At 40.3% G+C, this 20,145-nt stretch overlaps 1 protein-coding gene across 1 annotated transcript in view; it reads right to left on the bottom strand.

Moving 5' to 3' along the window:
- KDM3B (lysine demethylase 3B) overlaps positions 1-20,145 on the bottom strand; it is a 46,722-nt gene that overhangs the window by 23,489 nt on the left and 3,088 nt on the right. Inside the window, exons 2-9 of the mRNA XM_027718576.2 lie at positions 10,299-10,466; positions 8,653-8,766; positions 8,102-8,207; positions 7,064-7,188; positions 5,864-5,932; positions 4,404-4,985; positions 749-1,991; positions 183-384 (exon numbers count right to left, since the gene is read on the bottom strand). Coding sequence (XP_027574377.1) covers positions 183-384; positions 749-1,991; positions 4,404-4,985; positions 5,864-5,932; positions 7,064-7,188; positions 8,102-8,207; positions 8,653-8,766; positions 10,299-10,466 — 2,609 coding nt within the window. The remainder of the gene's footprint in view (positions 1-182; positions 385-748; positions 1,992-4,403; positions 4,986-5,863; positions 5,933-7,063; positions 7,189-8,101; positions 8,208-8,652; positions 8,767-10,298; positions 10,467-20,145) is intronic.

Here is a 20,145-nt window from a genome sequence, read left to right as displayed (position 1 = left end):
AGCAGCTCTTCCCACCCCATTGAGGGAATTCCAGTCAAGTGATGCAGAGAAATGCAAGACACTCAAAACCTTCATCATTGTACCCAAGCATATTAAATAAGTAAAACATAATTACTTTGTGCTTGGACATGGTCCAAGCTCTGCACACAGACTACACATGAAGGAAGGAAGAATTTGGGCACCTCCGGAAGTGGAAGAAGCGACAGGCCACAGTTGAGTCATCCTGCTCTTGCTCCTTAAATTTGCGGTACCGCTCCAGACGGCACTCCCGACACTTGTGCAGATGTGGAGCTACATTGATGCAAGAGCCATCCTGGAGAAAAGGCTCCCCTGACTGCTTCAGCTTCCTCACCTTACTCATATCTTTCAGCACAGACTGGCCAACTGGGTGAGGCAAAGTAAAAGTAAAAATCTATTAGTTAATTGCAAGAGCAAAAGGACGCTGGCTCCAGTAATCATCTTTTCAGAGATCTGTATGTTCATACCCATGTAAAACCAGTAAGTCTGTTTAAATCTGCAGCACACCACACCTCTGTCCTGACAAATACATGCTTAAACATTTCTCAAAGTGAACATCTAATTCACATAAAAGAAGCATTACGCTTTAGCCTTGCAAGCATCCCGTGTGCTGCCTACTGAGCATAAACGAGGTTTACAACTGTGGTTAGTTCACGGAGTTCACACAGGAGATAACCCAGTATCCCACCTCCTTGTGCTTCCAAGACATCACCCGCATTCAAGTCATCACCTTTTAGGGGAGCTGTGCGGGGTCGGCCCTTTGGGGATTGCTTCCCCTTTCCTTTACACAGCAGCAGTTCCGCATTGCGCTCCGCATTGGGGCCCAGCTTTGCCATCAAGTGGTCTGGGATACCCTTCATACAAGCTTTGACCTGCAATTGGTCTTCAGAGTCACTCAAATCTGACAGGTCACTATTTGTACTGGAGTCAGAGTCCTGTTTGGACGTTAAGCTCCGCTCGTCTAGCGAGAACCTTTTCACAGCTTCAAAAGGAGCTTTGTTCTCCTGTGGAAAGTCTGCCTGTGAAGAGAAAAAGCTAGATGGATGTCTGCCAAACACATTAGAAAAAGTTTTCAGAAGAGGATTGTCCTGCTGCCCAGGCCCAATGGCTGGTTTTTCTTCTGTTGGGCTGGAGGAAAGTGTGGGCATCTCGATAGGCTGCGTCAGGTTGCTGGTCGGTGAGCTGGAACGGCCGTTCCCTACAGTGGAAGGGCTCTGAACACCAGCAGCTACTGTTGAACCAGGAGCACTGGAGATCATCTTTGAGGAGTCAGTTGTTATAAACAAGCTTTTCTTCTTAGCTAAAGAGTCTGTAGAGGTGAGCGATTCCGGCCAGCCAGAAGTGGCCTTGTGACCCACAGGTGTGGAGGGAGTAGAAACCCCCGTCTGAGATGAAGATGCAAAGCCACTGAAAGGACTAAGTTCTGCTTTCTCAGCAAATGCCAGGAAAGGGTTTGAGGGTTCCTCTCGTGATAGCTTAGGGGGCTGTAAAAACAGGTTCTCGTGACTATCTGGGGGACGAGTATTCAACAGACTTCGTGAAAAGGCTGGAGTAAGGGTAGGCATGGATTCCACAGGCAGCTTCCGCTCCACAGAACCGCCAGACTGGGCTCCTGGTTTACTGTCCACTGAGAGAATTTTACCTTTACAGATCCCAGAACCCACACTCTCTGTACACTGCTTGAATGAGTCCCGACTAGAGACATCTTCAGTCAAGCTCTCTGAAATGACCGTGAAATAGTTACTGGAAGGAAGATTTTGGGACATGCACTGAAAAAACAAGTTCTTGGATGGATCAGAATCTTTCTGAGCCTCTGGTCCAGTACTACAACCAAAAGGAAATCCAGAAGACTTGCTTTCTGGAGTCATCACTCCATTTGATTGGCTCCTTCCAGCCCCAAATACCAAGGACTGGGAAGCACTTGGGAGAGACACTCCAAATCCAGAAGAAGCCAAAAGTGAATTTCGTGAACTCTGAAACAAAATTAATAAGCATTAGCGTATTAAAGGATTATTGTTAGATTCAAGAATACTTTGATTCATCTATTTGTACAATTAGCATTCTACTTATCTGGAATAGAAACTTCCAGCAGACTTATTTACAATGAAGAAACTAAATATTGAAACTAAATACACAGGGAGAAAACTAACACTTTATGTCTTATCACACTGAGACACAAGACAAGGGGAGCTAATTCACTGAAAAGCAAATTATTAAAGCTGCCACTCATTTAAATTCAAATAAACAAGAGGGTAACCCTAACTGAAACTGCTTTTGAATAACCTCCCATCTTTCACCCTCCCCCAAGATCATCCTGATAAGCTTCTCCTACTCAAGTAGCACTCTTGAAATAAGTAACTAAGTTTGCAATTTAAACAAAGCAAACCCTCTAGCAGTTAGAACAAACTATTCCTGGTCCCAGCAAGCCATATCTGCTGACAGGTATATAAAGGCCTTTGACATGGTGCCTTCAGAGGATTACTCAGCAAAGGTTGAGCACAAAGGGCTTTGTGATCACTAAATACTGGAAAGTTTTCTGACTGGTAGATTTCTGCTAGAACCATAACTGTGATATGGAATATTCACTTCCTCTCTTCTCAACTGATACTTGTTCAGATTTTCCAATTCTGACAGTCCTATTGTAACTGATTATATGCTGTGACTAACTCCTCATAGAATCATTTAGATCAGTTCTACTCCTTTTGAGTTTCCACTTAGAAACCTGCTCACGATTAATACACTTTTATTTCAAGGTCATGTTAAAATACAACAACAGACTCTATACAACGCATCCTACTGGTCAATGAACACCTACCATACTGCACACTCTGGTTTAGCTTGTTCCCCCTTACCGACCTCCAGCTGTAGCAACTTTAATAACATATTAACAGTTCTTCCAGGTATTAGAATTTCAGCTATTTCTTTTTAGAGACAAAAGTAATTTTAAAAAAATGGAGTTCTAAGAGTTTTAAAAAGAGTATGAACGCAAACCAAGCTTGATAAGTAATCTCAAGGACCAAATCACACTGATGAAGTGGACAGTCTGAAGCAGTAACACGTGAACTATCTACAACACTCTTGCTGGTTTATGTCATGTTCCTTCCCTCAAGGAAAATACAGTTTAAAATGGCCTAGTAGCCTGCCTGCAAACTCTGAAGCTAGGTTATTAATGTTTTAAAACAAGTGATTTGGGGTTGGAGAGAGGGAAAAAAGGAGAAGTGGTACCAAAATTTCTCAGTACAATTAAAGTTGTTCCTTAATACCACTGATGATAGAATGAATTTTTATCATTTACCTACACAATGTGTAGTTGCTCCCAACACTAATTTTTTTTCTTTTTTTGGGGGGTGGGGAATAGAAGAGAGAGGAGGTTATGTTATATTATGCTCATTATATGTTACACTCCTGTCTTCAACAATTCTGTTTCTCCTTTACACCTTACCATCTAGGAATCTTTACCCAAGGTAAACATCTAACCTTTACACCCATTCCATTAGCTAATACAAAAGACAGGCATGGTAATAATCCATTTAACCTCCTGGCAATCACGTTAGACTCTTTAACGTCTCTCCCATTTTCTTCACTTTCTTTATACAGTAGACAGCAAGATTTCTAATTTTTGTTGTACTTACTGAGTGGGGTTTTGGTTTGGTTTTGTTTTTATAAGCCCTCATTTGATTTCTTAAAAGGTCTTCTGTTTTGTTTCTAAGAGGGTTTCCCTTCTATTTTTCCACTCTTTCCCTTGAAAACAAAGACATAACTAAAAGGTCTTCAAGCTACTTCCAGACTGAGCTCCTTATTTTAATTTATTCTAAAGGTACTCATCTCAAATATTCTAATTATTTGTTTGGTTTTACTCCTAGATAGCATACAATGCAACTGGTTCATTTTTCTCCTATATAGGTAACACAACTGTAACACACAAGCTGGGCATCTATAAAAGGTCATCTAAATGTATCCTCATCATTTTGCTGGTTTTGAGGCTTTTTCTTTTTTAAGTAACTTGAATGTTCAACTCAGTGCACATTCTCATGCAGATTTGTTAACATAAAGGCAAGTGGTTTTAAGTAGGTTATCTTCCATATGACACAACAAAATTAAGTGCAGTGCTTAATGTGACTTTAAAACTGCATTTCTTGGATTAAGGCTGAATAAACACACACATACACAGTTGTCTCTTACTACTCCTTCACCAAATATCTTAATTTTCTTTTGAGTCATTTCTTATATCAGATAACAGGTTTTCTTTGTAAGGAGAGGGACTAATCAGAGAAAAAGCAGTTTTCTCAATTCCGTGGCCACACGTTGCAACAGGAGTATGTTGCAGAACATCTGCTGCAAATACGTAAATCCTTCTTGGACATGCTGGATCACGAGTTACTCACCTCTCCCTGGGCTTGAGATCGGACTGTTTTCAGTTTCTCCTGCCCAGTAACAGCTGGCAAACTGGTGTCAGAGATTCTCACCGTTGTCGGCGTCAAAGCCGTTGTAGTAACGGCGGTTGCAGAAGTCACTGCGCCTTGGCCAACCTGCTCCAGTGACTTTCCTGCCTCTTTACATCCAGATCCAACGAGCAACGTTTGTCCAGCCACAGAGGAAAATGGAGTGAAGGGCAATGGTGTGTCACCACCAACCGGCTCGTCCTGCACCACCAGAGTTCGGCCGTTCTCTTTGGTGTAAGTAGCAAAGCGAATATTGCGATTAATCTGAGGAACGAATGAAGGCAACTGCTTGGCCCTCGGATCCAGCCCTGTTTCGCTACTGGAGACTCCTTTCCAAGGACCTCTGCTCGCCTCACCTCCATCACTACCGTTGCTATCCACCTCACCCCTCTCCTTTAGCTTCTTTGTTGCAGGATCACATCCAGAATCTGAAGCATTTTTCCTCCTCCTTCCGTCCTTTCCCTCCAGGCTTTCTTTCTTCTTTTTCCCTTTAGATGATGATTTAGCTGATTTTAGGCCCCCTCCCTGTAACAGACAAAACCACGCAATCACTAAACAGAACAATCAGGATATCCATTCAAAAACCATTTTTCTGTTAGAAGAGAACACATTATACTGCTCTGAAGCTTAAGACCATTTTATCACAAATTGAGACACCTAAAGAGAGAAGCCATTTGAGCACAGAACACAAGCATGAGTGCAGTCTTGACTTTTTTGTACTAGAATAGGATCTGCACAAGAACATTTTTAGCTGAGCTACCCTGATGTAGCATGTACTCCATCATTGTTCTTCGTAATGCATGAATACTATTTGCACACTCATTTTTGCTCCAAGTGTAATCCCCACAGTTCTTTTGAAGGGCACACTTTCTGTGCACTACACAAAGCCTACAATATTTAACTACAGGAGACAGCTTGCCCTTTTGCCTAGGGTAAAACTACAGGTTCAAATGTTATCATGGAATCTCTCAACTGAAGCAATGTAATGCTTACAAGGCATACAAGCCAGATGGCAACTCCTAGAAATGCCTAAAAAGGTCTGTGAAGCAGCACAGTGATCCTGTTAGAAAAAGGCAGCAAGCACAGACAATCTTTATCAGAGCACTACACCTTAAAATGGAGCACAACCATCATGGTTACTGACCCCCTTCCAAGATCCACACTAAACTTAGTAAAACAGGCCTAACAAAAGGAGAAGATTGTTCAAAGAAAGCTATGACCATCCTCAAAGTAGCAAACAAAATTTTCCCGTTCCAACTTTTAAAAGGAAAATTATTAAAATTATCAAAGATCCGCAGTGAACACTCCATCATTTTTTAGTTGTTCCCATGTTTCAGATGTTGCACGTCTAAATTTTTATGAAGTTTCACATTGTATATACAAGACCTGAACTGCTGGACTACCTCGCTTGGAGAAGTGTTGTCCATCACCACATGAATCAGTCGAGGATCCACCGACTTTATCTCACCACTCTAATTTTTTATGCAGATTGACAATGAGGAGGTAGGAGAAAGAAAAGAGGAGGTTAATTTTTAATTCAGAGTATATAGTATCAACATAAGACACCTAAACACAGAGTTACTGTGCAGCCCCTCTCCCATTTACCTTTTCTATCCCACTTTCTTAGGAATACTACTGCCTTCCAGTTTACCTTCTATCCTTCTGCTCCTCGACTTCAAAAACTTGCAGATTTGATTCCTACCGCTGTTACCCTGTATATTTGTTCTGTTGAGCATTTCTAGAGGCGTTCATTGCATTAAAGACAGCTCTTCTTAAATCTGATTTAGTATTGTTCTAGCCTTCTACACTTCACTCTGCTAGACGTAGAAAAGACAACTATAAGAGGCACATCAATTCATCCTAACTATCCTCAGCAGTGTCTCCCCAAAAGGAGCAATGAATACCCAGTCTCTAACTGTGCTTGGAGGTTACCATTTATTTCACAGTAAATACACAGAAAGTTGGGTGCTTCTGAGCATGCATCTGCTAAAAGCACAGTAGCAGGCCACTGGTAAGACTGAACTACCTGTCAGATCACACAGAAGCATGTAATAAAAACCAGGTAACTCTAGCAGTGCACAGATCCTCTGTGCTGTTCACAGGTTTATGGACAGCAACAGGGCAGAAGTAAACAGCCTAAGCTAAAATACACAAATCAAATTTACTGAGGCTAAGACTTCATCTGCTATGCTGTACTTGTTTCAAACCACTTGTACAGGGTGTCAGATGGAAACCAAGAGAAGGCACAGGAAGACCACAACATAAGAGATCCAGAGGGCAGATTTCTGTGCATCAGCACGCTCTCCCACCCAGAGAATCACTTCCAACATTTTTTCATACAGCACTCATTCCCAAAGAAATTCTTACAGCTTTTTTTTTTTTTTATATAGAAATGGCCTGTGTAACATCATTTATTCTGAAATGTCATCATAACAGGAAAAAATATTATAAAAATTCTATGAATCACAACATGAGTAATGACTCATCTTTTAAAACAAGTAACAAAGAACCAGAAGAACAACTTTTGGTGAAGCTGTCATTCTCCACACACAGATATTGAGGAGTGGTATTTTAGGAACACCAAAAGTGCTTCATATTTTTACCTCAGTCACAGACACCTCCATAAGACGAGTTATTGGGTCTTGATGGCTCACAACACCAGAGAGCCAGCTATTTTCATCCTCTGGTTGGTAAACCTTAACTCTTTGGCCTTGGACACTGTAAGGACCTGGAAAAGAGGGACTCTGAGTATATTTTCCAGACAAGCTTTGTGTCATACTAGTTAAGTGATGCAATAAAATAGTTCTGTATGCTAATAATTCTGCTAATATCAGATTGTCAAAATCCACATGATCCAACAACCTGTATGTGATACACTCAGAATTAGGCAGAAGAAGGCTCTAAACTGGACAATTCTAAAGCTACTTGCTCATGTCTTGTCCTCAGAAGTCTTGTCCTCAGAAATTCTTATGAATACACCAAGAGGCACCAAATTCCTGTAAGGAATTACATCTCCCTTCAAATGTAAAACAGGAGCCTATCTCTAGGGTGGCCCCTGGTACGTGAACTCTGGATAGAACATTGTTTTAGCACTTGACCAAGACTACCCAGATCTACAACAAAAGTCACAATCAGTACAGGATCCAGATAACAGATAAGGTATTAACTCTGTGCTGACCAGCTGTGTCCACATCACATTTTCAACTTAAACAATTCATGTATTAATCAGCAAAATGCCAAGATTTGAACTGACATTGCAAAGACAGTTTCTGAGGATCAACAACAACTACAGAAAAACTTCAATTCCAAATTTCCAGAATTACAGATTAGAACCATAAAAAGGACCAAAACTTTAAAAATTCTAAATTAAAACTTAAAATAAGGGAAGTTGTAAATACATGGAAATCGTCCTACTTTAACTAGGGACCATTCCCAGTAGGTATTTCTGTTTGTATCTCAGCAACTGCTTACCTGTATCTGTTACAAAATAATGCTTTTTTGTAAAGAAATTGCAAAATATAGAAAATTGACCTTCCAAATCAAACAGTAACAGATACTATTACTATCCTCCTTCACAAATCCCAGCATAGTCTAACTGTTCCACAAAAAAGCAGCTCTGAGATAGAAAATACATTTCTCACCTCTACTAAAAATCTCCTGAAGCTTCTGGTCGCTGATCAGCGTATTGACAGATTCTCTTAGCAAAGGCTGTTCCTGCAGAATCTGATTTTGACTCTCTGTTCCCATCTGCCAACAACAAACAATTTTAACACAAAAGTATAGTCTTTTAAGGTAACAGAATCATTAGTTCTTAAGGGACAGCTCTTCTTGGACTGCTGTCAGAGACTGACAAACCAAAAAAAATGTAAAATTAAGGACAACATTACTGAGCATGTCAGGAGGAATAAAAGCTTAGCCATGCAAATGTTCCAAAACTTGCATTGCAATTATCAGCTACACAATGTTTGACAACTAGCTCTCCAAATGAACAATAGAGAGAGTAACTGGGACTTTTCAAATGCAAATGGAGGTAGTGTAAGAACTTGGAAATGCAGGGAAAGAAACACAAACTCATGACAGGACAGCAAAAGGAAAAAGACAATGATAAGTTGGTGGAACAGTAGGAAAAAAATAATGTGACAAGTACTGGACAAAGTTAAATTTACGTTTTAACTCGACAAAGTTCAAATACCTGAAATAAACGTAATCCACTGGCATCCGACAGGAAACGTAAATGTCTGTCCAGAAGAAACTCTACTGGGACCACAGAGCCCAAGCCCAGCTTATCTACTAGAGGAGTGAAGGTCTGTGATGAACAACCAAAAAAAAGGTTATTAAAATGACTGAGCACACTTACAGGCCAACAACAGTCGATTTCACATGCTATTTACATTCAAAAATAATAAAAAGCTTAATTTCTCAACTTGTACTGCCCAGTGCCTGAGTTTTAATGCAAAATATTAGTCCTTATGTCTAAGCTAATAATTCTTGCATATTACAAGCAGGAATTACAGAAAATTGCCTCCACTTCATTAGATCTTAAAGCAGAAATGAAAACATCTGTCCTGGTATTTAATTTTTCATAGGTAAGCACCTTCTGATGCTCAAGTAAAAAAAAAAGCTTTGGTTAATAGTTCTAACTATCTTATATATTTCAGATATACCCTCTGGAAAGGAGTGTTTTTATTCCTGTACAGAAGTCAACTGTAAGTAATTTATAGGCTTATTTTTAAAGGGGAGCTTTTTTTGCTAGTGTTTTGTGCCAAACTGAAGTTCATAGTAAGTGTAGTATTGATGTTCAAGATGCAGAACAAATAAAAAAAAAATACCTAGCAGAATTAGAATGACCTTATAACATAACTTGCTGATGGCAGAGGAATTTGCCAACCACTGGAGTCTTTGCAAAGTGCTTTTAACACGATTTTAACACACAAGTATTCACGACATTTTTCCCTTAACAGCTCTCATCGAGTTTGTTTACACTCCACCCTCCTGTACACAGCAGTATAAATATAAATTATTTTTTTCAGTTTGAGTAAAACTATTTCCCAGAAGTGAACAGAACTACAAGAAAGAGACAATGAAGGATGAATACACATTCTTAAGTGAGGTATCTAAAAAACAAACAAACAAAAGAAACCCCAAACAAAACAACACACTATCCCCTTTGTAATGCGAAGTAGTTGACTTCCCAAATGCATCTGCATTTGGCTAACTCCAGTCTGCATTCCCAGGTAGTTATCTGGGTCGGCCTCTGTGCTTAGAGATAGCTTCAGTGCTCTCCTGTCCAGAGCACAGAGGATGGAAACGCTTTTTTAACAAGCCTACAGATAAAGCTCGAGTTGTAGTGGAAGTGCTCTGGGATCATCACACAATCAGTGTGCAGAATGTGGTAACACCCCCAAATCACTCAGACTGTGACAGACTTGGGAATCATCTGAAAGAAACCGATCCTGCATAAAAACAAGTTTCCCAGATGAACTGGAGTTCACTTGGAGGCAAGTTGGAAATACACTGAAAGGAAAACTTTGCCTGTGAAAAAAGCACTATCTACAGAATCTCTATTGTAAAGGCCTGGTTTTCTTTTGCCTTAAGCCAAATGCAATAAAGAAATTCTCAGAAAAAGATGCAGTACTGAACTTGCTGCTTTGAGCCCAAGTGTCCATTTAAAACACTGAATTCAAATTCTATCAAGGCACAAGATCCTTGACTGGAAAAAGCATTTCAACATACCCACGCTGCGAGAGGAGAAAAGAAACAAAACGAGGGCCAAAAAATAAAAGTTAAACAGCATGAAAATGAAGGAAGGATTCTCACATATTTTGGTCAAATACTCACCAGTGCAGGCCACTGTGCCAGCGAGACTCGAGTCCCCTGAAGCATAACTGGGTCATTTCGAGGTGCCCAAACCAATGATCCTTCCAGCAGCAACACTATAACTTCTTCAGCATGGACTTTCACCCAGGCGTGTTGGTTCCAGTTACAGCCATCGAATTCCACAAAGATCTGATTAAAAAAAAATTTAGAAGGCATTTCATCCCTTTTCAGACACTGAATAGAAAATAATATTCCTACAATCCCTGTGGAAAAGGAGACAGCAGCTTTAGTCAGAAAAATCGGGATAAGTGTTGTAATGTTAACGCTGAGAACACCACATCTACATAGCTATCAAATATTACAAAAGAAAAGGGAATCAAATTCATAGCAATGAAACATTATTTATCCTGGCTCCAAACACTGCATTTTCCCACACAAAATTAAAGATGTGAAAATTGTTCATCCCAAAATACAGCTGATGACCCAATGGAAGCCTCTTTCACAGCAGGATTTTTTAAAGAATTTCTAGCTCTTACTTGGCACTTCAAACAGCCATTCAATCAGCATGGTTAACTGACATTCACAGAATTAAACACTTCAGCCTGGAACATTTGTGTTTATGGAATCCACTCTACATCACATTTTGTGTTGTCTTGTACATTATTGAACTCCCTGAACAAACGCAAATATTTTGGATGGCATGAGATTACCCAGAATTAACTACTCGCTAGATTTTTCATTACCTTATTTACAAGTGTAACAACATAAACCACGCTACACACACTACAATTCTAAATCCTTACTCTATCATTCTCTTTTTTCCTATCATAAAGGACAAATGTTAAAGCCATATGAAATTACATGAAAAGAATGCTAAAAGCACAGGTTACAAATCCCATTCCATGTGCTAACAACTGGAGCTATTAAATATTAAAACACAGTTGTATTCCAATCTTTCATCTCCAGAACGTACAGACTCGCCAAATACAATCAAATATGTCGGATGGACAGCAAGACATTCCTAATCAGATAAGAAACACATTAAGCTGTACAGTCAAAGCAGTTTTGTAATCATCACAAGACCACTGAGGGGTAACAGGGCACTAACCAGAGACAGCTCTCTGCTTTACCAATAAACCTTATTAAAAGAAGTATTACACTTACACACTCCTCCCCCCAAACCCAAAAGCTCAAACTCCAAAGGGAGTGGGAGAGAATATGAAACAACTCTCCTGATGAATTCTTGAACTCCATTACTGTTTAAGTTGCCCTGCAGAGAAACAGTACTGGACCTTTCAAGATATCCTTCCTCCAATTCAACAAATTTCAGCAATATAGTGGAAACAGGACTGAACACCTTTCCAGTTTCCATGACTCTATAGATTTCTTAATATTATACTTGTGCTACTTTGGCAGTAGCATGCGATGGAATGAGAGGAGTTTCATATAAGAGGAACAAAAGGGAATTATTTGTTTACAATGTGTACAGTATTTGTGAGGTAATACTCTTGTTATGATTCAGTTATCATAAAGGTTATATGAAAAAAGGTTGTCATAAAGAACTGTTAGAATAATGCTGACTTTGGAATATATGCTTTTTCTGCAAAACAGAAAAGTCAGGGCAAGTTTGTCTTACACAATTTACATTCAATATTCCGTTCTCTTTCCCCTTTGTATAATCAAACAAGGAATGGAGTCCGGCCAAACTTTGCCTTACAACCACTAAAAGGGTTGTTACTAATTCTCAGCCAATACCCAACAGAGTATTTTCCTACACACAGATATGCAGGGCAGCTGTTCCAGATCCATGCAACACCACACAGGATATTGTCAGTAGTTTCCAACCGATCACACAGCAACAAAAAGGATGAAAACTTCAATATATACACTCAGTTTCTGCTTCCAGAATCTGCAACAGAAATCACTTTGTGTAATGGGTGTGCAAGAAACACAAGGTGACTTGGCAGGGCACAGCCAGTGTTTGTGCATATACCACTCTGTATTACTACAGGAAACAGCTACAGCATATTCATGGACTGATGCCAAATGTGCTTAGATTCTTTAAGAAAAACACTATGGGAATCCTGAGAGAGATGCCTAAAGAAGGAAAGCAAGAACTGATGAGACAGATGTGAGAGTGAATGAACACATTGCCTTTTGATATATAAAGTGGTAAAGAGGAATATTCTACCTCTGCTTAAGGCTTCTGGGCTTTTCAACAAAGCAACTGCATTACAACTGAGAATTTCTCATCTTAATTTGAAAATTGTGTACTTCTCAGTCAAGAGGGAATCATTTCTGTGCTCTAGTCTCGGCTACATCAGAATAAATTACCTCTCAGATGTATCAATGGACCAACAATTCACAGGGTCACATCCACTGACAATAAATATCTTCTGTTGACCCTCCTAACTCTGCTCACAATCAGTTAAGACAAGCCACAGATAATAACACCAATGTTTTAAAGTGGCATAGACTGCAACTATATATGTAATTAGTGCAGATATGTCTGTATCACATTAAAAAAATGATGCTGCTTAGACAAAGATACCTCTGCAGGATTTCCCAAGTTCTCCTGCAGTGAAAATCCCTTTCCCTATTGCTAAGCAATATCGAATTGCAAACAAAAACGATCTTTGTTTTCGTGGTTTGTTTTGTTTTTTTTTAATCTACAAAACCGGAGTTTTTTTCCAACACAAAAAAACAAGAGGGTCCATACACACCTGTAATTCTCCCCCTTCCCTTTTTTTTTTTTTTTTTTTGCCTGGCCCACTAAAAAGTGACACTGGAAAGCTGAGCTGTTGCTCTGCTTTTCTTGATACACAAAGACAGCCTGAAGCATTTTTTCCCAGAAGACACATTCTTGTCTAGATGCTACCCTAAAATTCAGATCTTAACTGTAGTGAGAGAACTACAGTCTGGCTCAAATGGAATTTCTCCTCAAGTTTTCCAACATCAGTTCTGCTATAAAAGCAGCAATGACAGGAAGACCACAATGTAGATTAGACAGATACTTTGGTCTTTTTCATCATGTGACACACAAGCTCTAAATGTGATTTACAATAGAAAAAATACAGCAGCTTATTGCATTAGAATTTGCAGTAGACGCCATCTACAAAAACCATAAAATCTTTACAGTTTAGGGGGTTATATATTATAAAAAGCAGAAGACGAAAAAAAATTCAAGTGCAAAAACATCCCTTAAAATGGTCTTAAATTTTACCTAGTTTTGAAAGGAAGGATGGTCCATCAGTTGCTAGAGAGTAGCCAAAGACCCAGGTTCAATTCCCTGCTTCATCAGAGGCTTCCTGCATGACCTCTGTCAAGCCATTTAGTCTCACTGACTGAGTTTCCTCATCTGTAAATTGGAATAATAGTACTTATGCCCAGAAAGGAGGCACTGGTGGGAATCTGTTGCAGACTAACCAAGTAAAACTAGATAACAAGTTGGTCCATGACCTCTTACTCGTGATGTAGAAAGACCTACATTGTCAACATCTGGGAAAGAAAGGAAGAGAAGGCAGAAACTGAGATTTCAGTGTGGCAAACACATCTGAGGCTTCATGCAGCTGGTATGAGATGAAATTAAAACAACTAAACTACAATAGTTTCCTAGTAGTTTTCTGATGCAAACAGTACTATTTTGGAATCCATTATGTGAGACAGATGATGTACACATCAGTGCTTAAAAACCTTTCAGCTTCCAATTCAGTAACCATGTTTCAAACTATTTCTTACAAGCAAAGGCAAAAAAATCCGATCTGAAATATATATTTACAGACACAATGTTTTACTGCAGCTCATTCACAAACATTCAAAGGAACAAGCCTCAGCTTTGGAATACCTACCCCATGCTGTACCAACCTCAGTTCAGAGTCACTTTAGAGCACATTGCACCTGACACACTCCTGTTGTAACAGAGCAGCACTCGCAGCCCTGCACAATCAGCCCTGTGGGTGCCTCTGTAACCCAGCAAGAGGCTGAAACTTTAATTGTCACTGGTAGGAATGCCACAGCAACCCAGCTGGCCTCAAGCCATGCTACCTCTGTAACAAGACACTACTCAAAACCGATGTACCATTTTGTTTACAAAACAAGGTGGAGTACAAGCAGATTTACATGGTGCCTTCAACTCCAAAGACTCCACTTAATCCAATCCAAATACAAAAGGCAGATTGCAGGTGGTCTCTACACTTCTGCCCCCTCCCTGTGAGATTTGGCCACCATGCAAACCAGATCATTAGTCAAGGCAAAGCAGTTGTCCAAAATTCAGAACTGGAAAGGCCTTCAAGTAGCATGGTGCTTTATTCTCCCAACACACAGCAAGTAACAAATACGTACATTCATAATTCTGTACGGCAAGTTCTTCAATAAGTTACTCGTAAAACAGCACCTTGAGAAAATTATGGCTCTTTGTAGTCACTTTAAGTAGCTAATATGTTTTAGGAATTTAGATGGGTAAAACCCCTTAGATGAGCTTGGATGAAGATCAGCAGCCCGCTGTCACTGCAAGCAGCAGGACGTTGCCTCTCCACTGTCACTGCAGGGACCCACTGCTTCCCCTTGGACAAGCAGCCCTGCTGACCCCACTGTGGGTACAGTGAGGGAATAGTGGCACTGAGCACACACAAGGAATTGCTAATTTCCTGCAATCTTCCTCTGTGCTGTTTATTTAAGGGTCCAGTGAAGCATCACTCACAAGAAATAGGAAGGGCAATTACTTTCTTTTTTTTATAGCAGCTAGCTACTATACCGACTTAATCATAACAACATCAGGCCAAACTCTTCCACTCAAGTCTTCATCAACAAGCTTTTTCTTAAACATTAAGACAGGAACATGAAGTACTGGACTATTGTCTCTCCTGCAGTGCAGAATTTCTCTGCTGTGGTACTTTTTTCCACTTTAACCACTGAGCAGCTGAACACTTGAGAGAGATGAGCTGATTTGAACGAGTTTGGTTTATGTCAAACATGAAAATGACTGTGCTTGGTATCTCCCTCTCAGATAACAAACGCTTCCCAAGTCAAATTTGGGATCTAACAGTAACCTCACAGCAATCTGCAACCTCACAGGTAACCTGTGCCGGCAGAGCCAACGTGGGTCTATCAAAGGAACCGGATCCAAACCAGCAGCACACACCAGACACAGCGGCACTTCATGCAAGCCCCACCTCAAGGCAGTCCTGTAACACCCCTCACACTTGGAAAGGAATCCAGCCACTGCAGTGTATTTTACACCAGGCAGAGCCAAATATGTTAATCACCGTGCTTTGCTTTTTAAGAGGAACTTTATTTCAGAAAATGTTTGCATTCCTACGGGAACTTCCTGCCATATGACACCTCCTTGCTCACAGCCAGAGACAGACTGCCTTTTGAGGCAGCACCAGCCTATTCTGTATACTGAGAACTCATTCACCACTCCCCAGGCCTATCCTTAAAAAGTGACCCCTTTTTTTCCTTAATTTATACTAAAATTAACATTTCTGAATTTTCCCTGCTATTAGTAACTTGGCATACTTGGCTATTGGAGCTATTGGAAATTGTGAGTTTCATAGAACAAATTTGTTTTGAAAACATATATATATTTTTGTTAAATACTGTGCTTTCTGGTGCCACTTCTAAAATGCACCTTTGCCTAGGGTCTCCCTGCATCCCAAAGTATCATAAAAACCAACTTCAGGAAAATATCAGCAAAGCAATCTTTGTTGACTGTTGTTTCATTCTGCAGCTATTTGGACTGTAGACATAATGTTCTTAATCCCAAGTATGCTGCAACTCAATTACCAGCAAAAAAAGCATGAGGATCTCTAGATCAGAACTCTGAAGGAAAAGAAACACCTCAGATCACAGTTTGGATACCGAGACTTTGAAAACAATTTAAAATTGTTGCCTTATAACTGGCAAGTGGCAAATACAACACTGGTATTTAAATAAGGAAGAAGGAACCTGATAACCATTAGTTTATTATGACAATACCAGTTGTTTACCAAATCTTAGAATAAGTTTCAGGTGAGGGATGGGTTAGAGGCTGCAAAGAAAAAAGAATGGCAATAAATGGGAGCAGGTAAAAAAAAGTTTTAACTACATAGTTTACTTATGACGCTTCCTCTTACTGCTTCTAACCTGAACTTGAGTATCCAAAGCATTAAATGGTGATGCACCGAAAATGAAGAAAGCTGAGATTTACAGAAGTCTAAAGGGAATGGTAAAAGCAGGATGAAAATTACAATGGCAAGTACTGGAGCAGCAGAATTAATACTGCAACATAATTAATAATGTCAGTGATAAAGTTGGCATAAAATGTACCAAATTTCTTTACACTCATTCCTGGTCTCAAGCCTAACAGTACCTTATGCAAACCAGAGGAAAAACCTGAGGAGCTTTTGTAAGTTCTTGCAATCACAGCCACTGAAAATTTGCTATTTCAATTGCTAATTCTGGTTTGACTCACTCTTTTTCCTTTGCTTTCCAAGTCTGGCATCTTCCTTGAAAAACATTACTGGTAAAGCAATACATCTCTTTTTATGCCAAGTTTTACAGATTAAATCAGATAAGTTGAAGAATTTATTTTAGATTATGGGATGATAGACCACAGGACTATGCTTAAAAGAAGTCCAATCTCAAAGAAAAGCTTTAACCTGGAACTTAATGCCACATTCTCAATAACCCAAAAATAAGAAACCAAAGCTGTTCTTTGCAAGTAGCAAATTATGCTGTTCTTTAGAAGAATGTCTCAGAAACTCTCAGTCTCTCTCCAGATTCATCCACTTCACTGTCACTTAACATACTAAGTAAGTCTAACAAATGGAATTCATCTCTGAATACAATCATTAATGTCAAAATGAACAAGGTGGACACCCAACACGAGCATGACTTTTGGGAAGAAATTCAGAAAGATGGTGTCGCGGTCTGCTAAGGAAAAACTGCAAGGAAAACTTGACAAGAAAACCTTCCATTTCCCATTATGTTTTGCAAATGGAACATCACCATCTAGTGTAGGTGAGATACTCCAAAGGGACTCACAAGGGCTGCACTGGCAGCAAGGCAGCAGCACTACCTCAGAACAGCACGATCGATAACGTTCCAAAATAAAACACACCTGGAAACTACAAAAGAAAATAAACCTGCCACTGATTGAAAAGTTGGGTTTGATCTTGATTAGATAGAGCATCTAAGCAAAAGGAGGTGGCACAAATTATTAGATGCAAATACCAGTGGTTTCACAGGAAAAGCATAAAGCACTGCACAAGTACTTGGGGTCACCAGTAGAGCAACCTCAGGACAATAATTATGTGGGGGTAAAACTGAGTTTTGTTGTTGTTCTGTAGTCAGCAATTGAAACTGGAGATGACCTAAAGAGCACCCTAACATTACTGAGAGAAGTTACTATATGAGCACATGTATTTTATGACCACATTAAAAAGCTATTCAGCAACCAAAGGCAAACGTGATAAACTTCCTGCAGACAGACTCTGCCAGGACACAGTAACTTTGCAGCCTTCACTTCCAAGAGCTGGATCTGAACACTCCCATTAATTTAACATACAAGAACATGATTTGTCATGTCAGTATAAATAGACCTTGATGTAATTACCACTAAATACAAAGAACATGGGTAACTCTAGTAAGAGATTCCTTGAAAATACTTAAGCATTAAGCCTATATGAGCTGCACTTTTCCAAAGTCAAATAACCATGGTTCACTGCCTGAAATGGGGAATCTGAAATCTTTGCTTCTGCTGCAACAAACACCACACAGAAGGAGAGACTGACCCTCCAAAGCCAATCCAATACTTACAAGCCAATGAGCTTTACAGATCATCCACTACCAGATGAGCAAAGACTTATTTTACAGCCCTTCACGGATGCAAATACATAGCAGTCATGCTGTGTGTGATTTTACAGCTAAGCATCATTTGAGAAGACTCTCACCTGGCAGCATATTGACAGAAGGCTCAACAATTTTCACCCTTCCACATCTGGTTGCCTAAGGACATCCACATCTGACCAGTGCAAGGCTGGACAGGACAGAGGTGGGGACTAGGTGGACCTCTGACCTTGCCCAGTGCACCTGCTCTTTCACTGACACAAATGTAAAACACTGTGGTTTGACCCTGGCTGGACACCAGGTACCCAAAGCTGCTCTATCACTCCCTTCCTCAACTGGACAGAGAAGGGAAAACGTACAAAAAGGCTCATGAGTTGAGATAAGGGCAGGATGAGATTCTCACTGATTACCAACAGGGGCAAAACAGACCTGACTTGGGGATATTAACTGAATTTAGTACCAATCAAAACCAGAGCAGGATAATGACAAGTAAACTCAAATCTTAAAAACACCTTTCTCCCACCCTTCCAGCAGCACAAGGAGATGGGAACGGGGACTGTAGTCAGTTCATTGTTTGTGTCACTGCTTCCTCCTCGGGGAGAGGAGTCCTTCCCTTGCTCCAGTGTGGGCTCTGTCCCACAGGAGACATGTTCCACATGTGCTCCATGATCTTCTCCAACATGAGTCCTTTCCACGGGCTGCAGTTCTTCACAAACTGCTCCAGTGTGTCACCCATGGGGACACAAGTCCAGCCACTAAACCTGCTCCAACGTGGCCTCCTCTCTCCATGGATCCACAGGTCCTGCCAGGAGCCTGCTCCAGCACAGGGTTACCATGGGGTCACAGACTCCCATGGGCTTACTTTTTTTAGAGCTTCCATATTTCTCCACAAACTTCCCAAATATACTTCCTTTGTACAAGACAGATTTAAAATGTATTGAAATTGCTGCACACATCCAGATCAGTGTAGCACATGTTCAGTAGTGTGACATTTCCTAAAATATCAGAAACACTGTATAAAAGCCATGCAGGCACAGTGAGTGAAGTGGGCACTTCCATAACTCCCGGGAATAAAGCAGTACAACTGAAACTCCTGCACGTGTACAGTGGAGGGGGAAAAAAGCAACAAGACAGGAATGTGGAGTCTCTCAGAGATGAACAGAAACATGGAAGACAGCAGGGTGAGAAAGTATTCAGCAAACATGGAACTAGTGCTGCATAAGGACAACTGTGCAAGGGGTTTAGCCAAACATGTACCAGCTAATAAACCTCTTTCAACCACTGCCACACAAATTTTGTTAGTTACCTCTCCATTACCTGCATTTTGGAGGAACAGCTCTTCACCTCCCAGTCCTACTGCCAGCCTTGATAACACCAGTGCTGAGATCAGTCCCAGCAGTCCCTCCCACAGCCACCATCTGCCCTCCCTCACTATTCAGTGAGCACAACACTGGACACCTGAGATGGCACAGGACTGGGAAGGCTCTTTAGCTTGAGCCTCGACCCCACTCCTCATCTATACCTTGAAAACCACCTCAGATCTGCTAAGAGCCTTTGAGCATGTTGCAAGTCACAGTGAGTTTCCTCTACTGCAATTACACTGCCAAAGAAGTCAAGATCTTTTCTTCTATAAATCACATAAACTTATACAAGCTACAAATGTAGAGGTATTCCATTCCATTCCCCCCCATATCATCCCTGCTCCTTCCATTTCAGTAGCACAATAGTTAGAGAATATCTCATGACCCTATCAAGCCCTGAGAGAAGTCATCAGTGGAACTACAGAAGACATTCCTTACCACATGAATGCATATTTTTCAGTGTGGATGTCTATCTTGCACACATGGGAAGACAGAAAGGTCTTCAGAAAAAAAACCAAACAAACCTGTGCCATAACAAGGATTCACAGTACTGTGTATTTAGGCCACCAATAAAGTACCCCAGAATAAGCAGAGAAAATGTACAGGCACTACTTTTGCAGTTCTCCTTCACAGAACTGTATTTTAATCACAAAGCAAGTAAAGATGTATTTGAAAAAACA

This window comes from Pipra filicauda, unplaced genomic scaffold, assembly GCF_003945595.2.
Source record: "Pipra filicauda isolate LSUMZ 115617 unplaced genomic scaffold, ASM394559v2 scaffold3_size10097308_pilon, whole genome shotgun sequence".
Classification (NCBI taxonomy): Eukaryota; Metazoa; Chordata; class Aves; order Passeriformes; family Pipridae; genus Pipra; species Pipra filicauda.
The sequence above is the reverse complement of the archived record's forward strand: the minus strand, read 5'-3'. Positions and strand labels throughout refer to the sequence as shown.